The sequence below is a fragment of the Nematolebias whitei genome, chromosome 7 (assembly GCF_014905685.2).
Source record: "Nematolebias whitei isolate Nwh7 chromosome 7, NemWhi1, whole genome shotgun sequence".
Taxonomy (NCBI): domain Eukaryota; kingdom Metazoa; phylum Chordata; class Actinopteri; order Cyprinodontiformes; family Rivulidae; genus Nematolebias; species Nematolebias whitei.
The window spans coordinates 42,361,662-42,372,587 of NC_056504.1; the positions used below are offsets into that span (position 1 = coordinate 42,361,662).

Sequence of the window (10,926 nt, forward strand, 5' to 3'; positions counted from 1 at the left end):
AAAGCGCCTTTTATATCGGTGAGTTATTTTGATAGAATGGCCGATATCCGATATTTAACTTTATCGCTAATATTGGCCGATACCGATACCATGCCGATAATATTGTGCACCCCTATTAAAAACTGCATATCTCCAACAGTAATGATGAGAATGTTAGGTTTATTTCCAGGAGCAGATTGCCTAGATGCTGACTGTGTTGTGCATTCATTATTTACGAGAAACAAGCGTGTTGTGAGTCGATGTCAACACATATAGAACTGGAAGCTAATCTTTCTTTGATAAGAACTTGGAATAAAAGCCATTATCAGCCACGGCCAGCATATTCCTCCCAAAGAAAAGGCAAATGAAACCCAATTAACAATTTGAAAAGTAAGAAACCAAGTCCCATCTCATCAGCACAGTTCACGCCCGTTTGGCACAGATTCCCATGGAGTTCAGTTCTCACCCTGCGCCACAGAGCTGAGGACTCACGTTATCTCCGATGGAGCGCAGCTTGTAGAAGGGCTGTATGTAGAACCACGAGCCTTCGTTTCCCGCAGTGTCCAACATCACCCTCATGGCGTTCTTCTCCAACAGCGCGGGCAGCCGTTTGTTCACCGTCAGGTATTTGTTGCTTTTCAGGTGGAGGAGCTGTAAGAATCACACAAACGAAGGTTGAATATTTGGTACAAACGGATCAGAAGTGGGAAGTGCTTTTAAATGTGTCTCAACAACAGGCAAGAATTCAGAAAAAACAATATTGTGTGCACACATGTTAAAACATACTAATGTATATATTCTTTGCTTCCAAGGAGCCAAATGTTCTCGTAATTTTTAAAGCTTTTTTAAAACTTTGATAACTTTTCCATTTATTTTCTTCGCTCTCCTTGTAGCAGATCATAACATAATAAAACTTCATCCACAACAAATAAACGGTTTCTAGAAATTGCATCTTTACAGAAAACTAACTGTTGATTATCTACAAGTATAAATACAACTGGTGGTATTCAGCAACACTTGAGTGGTACACATAAGAAATGTTGGTATCAACTATTTTTCATGGTAAATAACTTAAACAACTGTCATAAGCTAAACTGTGAGGAAAAGTTGAAAAAGCTAAAAGGCTGAGTCGTACATGCAAATTATCTCAGTTCAAAACTGAAACTACATAAAACAGAAAATGTAAAGAAAAATATTTTGAGAACTCCAGTGGAAACAGATGTGGTAATGGGTACTTTAGCTAGCAGTGCCATTTATGTACAACAGCAGGTTGGGATAGAATTTAATTCCAGTAATAATAAGAAAACTTTGAAAACAAGCGTTCGGCTAATGGCTCTTTGGGATGGTGCAAAAATACTTTTTCTTGTCTCATGCTGGTAAATTTTTAGATTTAGCTAAAGGAATATTGACAAATATTGTTTTAGCGACTCACAGTGTTAATTACACAGCTACAAGAAGGCAAGATAGCTGTTGGCTACCGTACTTGGCGCTGTACTCGTCGCACTGACGTATAATTGGCTTAATTTAAAATCAGTCTACTGAAGTGGAAAACAACATAAATATGTTGCTTGGCTGTATAAGTCACACCTATTATGCATCACCGCTGATGCGTCTCGTTTGTTATGCGTCACCGCTGACCACCTGGAAACGTGGGCGGGTTTTGTGTCAAAAATCGATTGGCTGCCAAATGGCGGCCGCGACAGAAGGACTTTAACAAGAATTAAACAAGATTAACACTTAAAAACAATTATTTGTTTGCTTTAAATTATAGCAAAGCTGTGTCTCAATTTAACTTTTCCTTAATAAATTCACTTTAACGGTCAAAGTAGCTGCATTTCAAAAATTGATTTGCGGAAGCAGGAGCACGCACAAGGAGGACTCGCTGTGCATTTCTTCAAAATTTACCAAGATAACCACCTAACAACAATTACTTTTTTGTTCAACAATATAGTAAAGTTATGTCTCAGTTGAACTTTTCCTTAATAAATGCACTTGAATGGTCAAATCAGCTGCATTTCGCCTGGGCGGTGCGGCAAAATGCAGCTGATCTGACGTTTGCTCCAGGAGTTCTGGAGCAAGATGAAGGTGGCTCGTATGGCAAGCCAATGTCTCATTAATAGCCACTTTAACATATTAATGAGACACTTGGCTTGCCATACTAGTCAAGGGCCCTCTAGCGGCTGAAAATGGTAGTGTTCAATATTTTTCATGTCAGAATGAATGAAATCATCAGATCTCAGGCAAAAATTGAGTTATAAATATGGGGGGAAACATAAATATGTCACTTCACTGTATAAGTCACAGGCATGCTAATTTATACAAAAAACTGCAACTTAAACAACGAAAATTACAGTAATTAGCTCTAGACACTGGTTCATCCACTGATTGTTTAGAAGTCTGTTAATGCCTGAATGACTCAGAGATCAGAATTAAATGGATAGCAAGGTCAATTCCTAGACCTAAAATAAATCAAAGTAACCCCCAAAATCTAAAGAAAAACTAAAATATTCTTCATAAAGACTGAGTATATACTGTATGTTATGTAATATGTTATCTTCAAATTTTTTAGTTTACAAGAAACTCCAGCCTCTTGACGACTAGACTTTTGCGTAGTACTGAATATCAAACCGTTTGTAAAATTTATAGAAAAACTAATAAATTCTACACAAAGACAAGAGGAGACAGATGAGAGTGTTGTGGCAGTCGCATCAGAACAGACAGATTTTGTTATAAATGATGGTGGAGTAAGCAACTCTTCTTTAAACAAGACGTTTGAAATTTAGATTTGCGTTTGGTTTAATGTCTTTTAGGAACTTTAGAGATGAATTACAGCTTATTAAGTCATATTTATTTAATTAAAGTATGTTTTTTTTTTCACTTTCACGTAGGATCCTACATTGAAGTCCATGCAGTCAAGCTTTGATCACAAACAGAATATTTCTAAAAAGAATAACAACAATCAGTATTATATTCTGTTAATTCCCTATGGAGAAATTCACTCTGCCTTTTTCTTACCGCATGTGGAGCAGAGAGCCGGAAAGGGGGAGTGGGGGGGCGCAAACGTTATGTTATGTTGTTTATTTGTCATTTGCAGGTTAGCACAAGGTCAACAACGCAATGAAATGTTCAGGTAAAATGAAGGTGGTTCACCTTTCTCACCCACATATTGTGTCAATCTGGGGACCTGCAACCTCCATATCACAGGCTCACCTTCCATTACCTCTGTACCACCATGCCCCATAAATAACTCACTGCAACTGACAGACATAAAACTAACTAAATTTAGCAGGAGCTTTAACATTTGTTTATTATGGTAAAAGGAAGAGTTTAATGAGAAACAAACCTGGATGACGTTGCCGTACTGTATGACCGTTCCCAGCAGCTTTTTGTTTTCAGAGTCATTTTGCTTCTTCTCCAAGTCAGCTGCATGCTGCGAAACAAACAACACAAATCCTAACTGCACCTTAGGTTACTGCCACAGTTTTTACAAAGACATCGTCGAATAAAAGAATCCAGTTTGTTCCAAATAAAGCACTGCGGCACAAAAGTAACAGAAATCTGAGCCAAAGAATGTACAGCTCAGCAGAAGGACTTTACCTGGAGCTCACTGGAGCTCACATATCCATGGAAACAGAGACGATTTTGAGCTTTTATTTTGTTGAGTGTTCAGTTAAATAGACTTCTTTAAATGGTATTGTGTTGCAGAAGAACAATGAGAGTTTTAAAGGCAGAAAGACATTTCTATATATGAAGAACTTGGAAGTGTTGTACCATTATATATCTAAAACAGGAAATACTTTTAATGAGTATTATGTTGTGCACAGACAGTACTTTTGCACATTTAACTAGTTTTTTAAGCCTTCTAAGGCCTCTGTCATCTTGTGAGTTTCAAGGGCAGCGTTATGTGTTGCACACTGGCTGTTGTGAAGTGAACATGCTGCTTTATTTACATGGAGCTTGTTGAGCAGCACCGCGTCCGTGTTTCCTCCGGGCTTCGCTGCTTTCCAGAACTGCTTCTGGGCTGAGTAGCGGTTCATGGGGCAAAGTTTGAAGAGGCAGTCTGCACAGACACAGGGGCAAAGCTTAAATTCAAATACATCACACAAATGGAAAACGAAGCTGAGAAATCTGTGGAAACGTGACAACGAATGTAACGCGAGTGAATCAGTTTTGAAAGGTCCAGACCGCAGCAAATTTTAAACGTCTCTGTTGTTAAAACAGCGTAAAATTTATTATTTACTTTATTTTATTAACTGCTCTTTGTAGACGACCCAGACATGAGTGTGTTTGCTCTTCAAACACATATTAATAATTCTCCTGAATGGAGATCAAAGGCCTTTTTCTGCTTGAGGAGGGGGGAGCTGAGGGACAGCACAGCATGTGTTTGTGTGCGTTTGTGCTGCACATGCAAAGTAAAATGTGGCTGCATCCTGTGGTTAAGATTACGATAAGTAACACCACAATTAAATAAACTCTCTGTTTGCAATCGACACTCTAAGGAGAAGTGGTGAGCTGCAGCACGTCCCCACAGCAACAACCAGCTGCTGTAGCGTCTAAATTTGCTGATCATTTTCATAACCCTGCTGAAAGTTGCTGGCAGGGACAACAGGCCTTTCATTTGCATGTGGGTACAGTTTTAGCAAAGTTCCTCTTCTGACACAGGAGAGTTCCTCTTCTGCAGCGAGCGACAAATGAATGGGACTTTCACGGCGCGTGTTTTAGTGAGGACACATTTCGTCTCCTCCCTCCGAGTCCTGGCTCTTTTTTCTGATTTTATCTCTCATCAGACCACCGCTTTCTTTTCTGCGAGGGTGAAGAGAGGAGGAAAAGAACAGTCTGTCCATCCCTGCTCTCCCCTTCGAGCTGCAGCTACATGACCAAATAAGGCCAGCCACGAAAAGGGGAGTTGGGCCTAAAGAGAGGGGGAGAGGGTGGGGACTCCCTATCTTCCTCTCCTTCGATATTCTGTCATCTCTCCTTTTCTTCTTTGAATTTCTATATTTTCACACACGATTCATCGCCTCACAGTTAAATGATCCAAATCTAAAGTTCACCCCTTTTTGCCCTCTTAGTTAGGCAACGTTTTCTCATGTTTGATGCAAATTTCGGTAAGAAAAAGAAAAGGAAGTGAAAGAAAAATGAGGAAGACGGAGAGACAGAGAGTGGAAGAATGTGAAAACTCTGCTGATTGTGTCAATACCTATATTTATAGTTCACACAACTACCCATGACCCAGCTCAGGGATGTAAAATACATAACACTGAGTGCTTACCCATAACTTGTCAGCTTCATCGTACTCGAAAGGCACAAGCGCATCAGGTGAAATTAAAGGCCTAGCATTTAACCAGCTGAGTTCAAGTTCAAGGTTACTTTAATGTCATTCGCATCACATGTGGTACATGAGGTGGAACGAAACTGTGTACACAGTGTCTCATTTACATCCAACAATAGCAAAAAAATATATAGTAAAGGAAACAGTATTAAGGATCTAATATTTAAACTAAGAAATGCACTAATCTAAGAAATATGCTAAACACTAATAGTACAAAAACAATACGCTGAACAGCAGCAGCACTAACATGAGTCTGTGTGAGCAGAGGAGTATGAATGAGCACAGCAGCATGAAATAAATCAGCAGCATGGATAATCAGCAGCACATATCAATCAAAGTGGCATTACGGTGACTCTGAGGTGGCCATCTTGAATAGAACTGATTGTTATGATTGCACATTGATTACTTTCTGAAAATTTCAGTAACATCTGTTGAATGGTTCATGAGCTTTTTTGCTAACTACTACTCTAACAGTAATGCCACTTTAATTGGTGATATGTGACTTATCTGTGCTGCTGATCTCTTGCCTTTATGCTGCTGTATTCATACCCATCTGCTCACTACAGACTCATGTTCGGGCTGCTGTTTAATACACCGTATTGTTTTACATTATTAGCGTTTAGCGAATATCTTGGATATTTAGTGAATTGTTTAGTATTCATTTAACGCCTATCTTAGTGTATATCTTAGATCCTTGTATACTGTTTCTTTTATATTTTATATTTTTGGGTGGAACTAGGACCCTGAGTACACAATTTTGTTCCATCTCATGCACCGCATGTGATGAAAATGACAATAAAGAACCTTGAACCTTAAATGCCAACCTCACACACTTGGGAAATGTGTTTTAAATGAGTCTCAGATACTACCACACCAAACTTTGAGCTGGTAAGAATCGTTAATTTTTTTCTGTTACCTTTATGCCTTTGATCCTAAGCTGGACTTAGACAAAGGATGACACATAAAGCAGTACAAGTGTTACTAAACAGGAAACTGAACCGTCAATGAGGTCCCCAAATCAATATATCTGCAAAAAACAAATACAAATAATAAGTTTGTGATGCCAGAGTGTTAAATTGTGCATGTCAAAATAATACCTTTTACAAAATTATGATTTATCGTCAAACTGGCCAAAACCGTCTTCTTTCTTAGAGTCAAGTGTTTTGTCAAAAAACTGACTTACAATTGAAGGAAAATGTTCTTAGACGCCCATTCTGTCGTGGACAAAGTGCTAAGCACCGGCAGCACACGAATGAGCTGTTTTGTAAATAACACCATCACTGCTTTCTGTAAACACTTGTGGAAACACTTATAAAAGATCCTTAAACAAAATTACAAAACCCACAAATGTGAGGATGACTGAGATCAGATCAAGCAAGCACAAAATGTAAACAGCGTTGCTATCAGCTTTTTATAACATCTCCCCGTCAGAAACAAATTTAATCAAATTACAGAAAATCAAGGGTGGTTCACACAAAAAAGCAGGTGTGGGAGACTAAACCAGAACTTTCACAATCCAGAAGCCCGTTGAGCTTTGGGGTGTTTATTGGAGGTCAGCACTGCTTCAAGATAAGAGCATGGAAACAACATTAATGGATTTAAATTAAGTTTACTTTTTGACAGCACAAAGATTCATAAATCACCATCAGAACAATTTGATTATGGTAGTCCATTTGTTACGCACAAAAAAGTAAAAACAAAAAAAAAAGCATTATTTTTTTTATTTTATTTTATCTAATAGATAAATAATTATAGGCAATATATAATATAATACAATATATTATATTGTAATATAATGTAGGTAAATATTTCTTGTGTTTTGATCTTTGAATTTCCCTTTGGGAACAATAAATATCAATCTATCAAACTACAGTACTCCCTCACAACTTTGCGGTTCGTTTTTCGCGGACTCGCTCTATTGCGGTTTTTCAAAATAAGACTGGACATGACACACAATTGGCTGATTGATGGATGAGCCACACGATCAGCATGGAATTTTTTATTTAAAATAAATTATTTTAAATTATTTAACACCTGCTGCACCTGTGTGCAGCCCACACTGCAGGAGAAGCTTCCTCCAGCTGCTCTTCCTCCCTCCTTCTGTCGATCTCTGTTCTGCAGCGGAGAAGTGGGCGTGGCCAAGAGCGCAGAGTGCAGCCGTGGCAGAGAGCTGAGATCATAATATTCTGTGCTCTTTAAGAGCATTTAGAGTTTAGAAACATTGTTTAGAATATTGCAAGAGTGTAGGAAGGGTTTAAAATTCCTTACTACTTGTACTACTTTTCCTACTTTGCGGTTTTTCACTTATTGTGGGGCTTCAGAGTACGGATCCCTCCCCAATAAACAAGAGACTACTATATAATGATTTCATGTAATTGTGAACTTATCTTCTTTCAATTTAATTTTAGGGTCTAATTTGAATATAATAGAATTTCATAGATTTCTAAATCTTTAGACAATATCTGTTGCCCCTTTCACAAGTTTTTTTTTTAAAGTCTTGTTTAGAATAATGCCACAAAAGAGCCTTAAAGCCATAAAATGAAAATAACTATGTTCACACTATAACGTGTCAAAAGATAGAGGCCCGTCTCTAAATGCATTGATGATCTGAGTGTTTTTCTCTGATGTGATTAGTTTAACCAAGGACTTGAAGAGAACTGTGGATAACTCTGCATTTTCCGACGCTTTTAGTTTGGTGGAGAGATTATCAAGGAAGCAACAAATGTACGTCAAAGGCAACAAATGAGTCAAGAGACAACAGCTTTCCTTGACTGCAGGTCCTCTCCTCCCAGTGATAGCACCAGGAGAGCCGAGGCGCTGACGACAGGGCAGCTTCTGCTGCTCGTCTTAGATAAACCACCCAGCTCGCCCGTGTTGTTTCTCTGACAGCAGCAGAGCCTTGAGCTGACAACGGACACAAGATGGTGAGGAGTTATTACTGAAGACCGAGTAAAGGCTGGATGAGATTTAAATATTTAAGTGTGAACACAAAAACAGAGGCAGGATCAGAGAAGGGCAGGCAGAGCAGAAATCTGTAAGGGAATGCCATCTCTATAAAGGCTTTCACATGCTGCTATAAAAAAGGATTAGAGATATACAACAGCCAGTAAGTTCTGGTCTAGAGCCAAAAAAAATCTTTAATTTGTAAAACAATAAGATCACTTCATAGCTAAGGTTTAGCAGGGCGGAAATGGGGAAGAAAGACAGGACCATGCAGCACCAGACCCAACAGCTGATTCACATTTCAAATGCATGATTGGGCGACTGCTTTACTGCCCCGATGAGAAAGGCTGCAGCCTTTAAATTCACTGTCCATTTGTAACAGTGCTTAAAATATAGTCAAAATTTTTAATATTCTAAATTTATGTTGTACTAATCAGTTTACTTCATGGTGTAATAAAACATTTAAGCCTACAGTTCATTTTATTATTATTATTTTCTATTTCAGCAGCCACACATTCTCATGAAATATTTTGTTTAGCACCTGGGATCAAACCTGCAACCTCTGGATTAAGACGTCCTCGGCTATAACTTTTTTCCCATTTTTATAAATCAAAATTAGTGTTAAATCAGTGATTGTGACGCAGTTGCACCCCTGGCTGTAGGTGCCCTTCAGTTGTTCAAACGCTGTTAAAAAAGGCAGATGTGTCAGTGCAGAAACAGGCTCCGTGAGACAGATTATAAGTGAGAAGGGTGTTGCGTTTACATTAGGAAGGAATGTTAGGCATTCCTCTGCAGTGACAGACAGACCCAGTGGACCTGGCTGCAGAGATTTAAAGAATTGTGTGCGACTTGTTTTAATTTGACCCTAAAGCTTCAATAAAACCGAACGTTTGTCTCCGAGTTAGCTGAAATGCTGGGCATTTGCTTTGTGAAACTTTGTTAACCAAAGCTAATCTATGTGGGAATTGCTTAATTGGAGCACTTCCAGTGTCATCTGCAAACACTTTGCCATCTCTCTCCATATTTGTTGCGTGCTCGTGTGTTTGAGAGACTGAAATTGTTCACAAGCCATCATTGTACAGTTAAAACATACACCAACTAACACTGACAGCCTGAGCTAAAATCACTCAGAGAAAAAAAAACTAACATTTACAGTATGTCTTCATTTCCTAAAAGTTGAGACATTGACTAAAACAATTCAATTCCATTAAGTTCAGTTTAGTTATATAGCACCAAGTCACAATAGAAGTCATCTCAGGGCACTGAACAAAAACATTCATATATAAAAATAATAATTTAAGACTTTATCTGAGGAGCAGACTGCTTTGAGTTTAACTCCATCACAGAACTCTCATCTTGAGCAAGCATGAAGGCGACAGTGGAAAGAACAAACTCCCTCATGAGGAAGAAACCTTTAGCAGAACCAGGCTCAGGACAAGCGGCCATCTGCTTTGACTGGCTGGGTTTGAGAGGAACAGATACACAATGGCAGGTGAAGAATCACATATTAAGATATAAATAGTATCAAATGAAAATTATTCAATTTTAACAATTCATTTAAGGAAATTAGGTCAATTTGTCCTCTAGTAGTCTAAGCTTAAGGCAGCAAAACATAAATAAAAACAAAATGCAATGATTTTCATACCTCATAAACCCAAGGAAACAGTAAATACTGTACATCAAACCAGTGTTTGCAAAAAATAAGATTTTTTTTATTGTGACATCTATGGAGATAGTATCATTAAAGGTATCAGTGCAGGAACGTAAGCACAGCTTTTAGAACAGCATGCTCGCATCTTGACTAAGACTTTTTCAGGGAAGGCCTTGCATATTTCAGCAAGACCACGGTAAACTTCATACTGGATTCATTATAGCAGCATGGATTAGTAGAAGAGTCCAGGTGTTGAACTGGCCTCTCTCACCACTAATCAACTAAAAATATTTAGAGCACCATAAAACAAAAAAATCCCAGGAAAGACCGGGGACTGGTGAACAGCTAGAACCCTCCATCAGAAAAGAGAACAGCGTTCCCCTCCAAAAACTCCAGCAGCTGGTCTCCTCAGGGCCCAGATGTTTTTAGACTGTTGGTAAAAGAAGAGCGGATGCCTCACAGTGGTAAACATGGCTCTGTTTCAACTGCCGCTTTTTTGCACAGATTTGTCAGTCCTGCGACTTATACGCCAAAGAGACTTATATACACGTTTTTTTCATATCCGTAACGCAATTTTTGACTGACACTTTAAATTTCGAAGAACTGCAACAGCGAGTTCTCCCATGCGCGCTCGTTTCACTCAGCTGGTGCAGGCGGAGGAATGCTGGAGAGCTAGCGGCTCCAGCCATCGATCTATCGATCCATCGATCCATCCATCAATGAATGGATCCATCGATCCATCTATTGATCCATCCATGGATGAATGGATGGATGGATGGATGAATGGATCCATCCATCCATCCATCCATCCATCGATGAATGGATCCATCGATCCATCTATTGATCCATCCATGGATGGATGGATGGATGGATCCATCCATCAATCAGTCCATCCGTCAATCCATCAATCCATCGATGAATGGATCCATCAATCCATCTATTGATCCATCCATGGATGGATGGATGGATGGATCCATGGATGGATCCATGGATGGATGGATGGATGGATGGATGGATGGAT

At 38.9% G+C, this 10,926-nt stretch overlaps 1 protein-coding gene across 1 annotated transcript in view; it reads right to left on the reverse strand.

The window, feature by feature from the left end:
* LOC119412846 (inositol 1,4,5-trisphosphate receptor type 1) overlaps positions 1–10,926 on the reverse strand; it is a 130,162-nt gene that overhangs the window by 109,755 nt on the left and 9,481 nt on the right. Inside the window, exons 3-5 of the mRNA XM_037679883.1 lie at positions 3,930–4,039; positions 3,323–3,409; positions 446–630 (exon numbers count right to left, since the gene is read on the reverse strand). Coding sequence (XP_037535811.1) covers positions 446–630; positions 3,323–3,409; positions 3,930–4,039 — 382 coding nt within the window. The remainder of the gene's footprint in view (positions 1–445; positions 631–3,322; positions 3,410–3,929; positions 4,040–10,926) is intronic.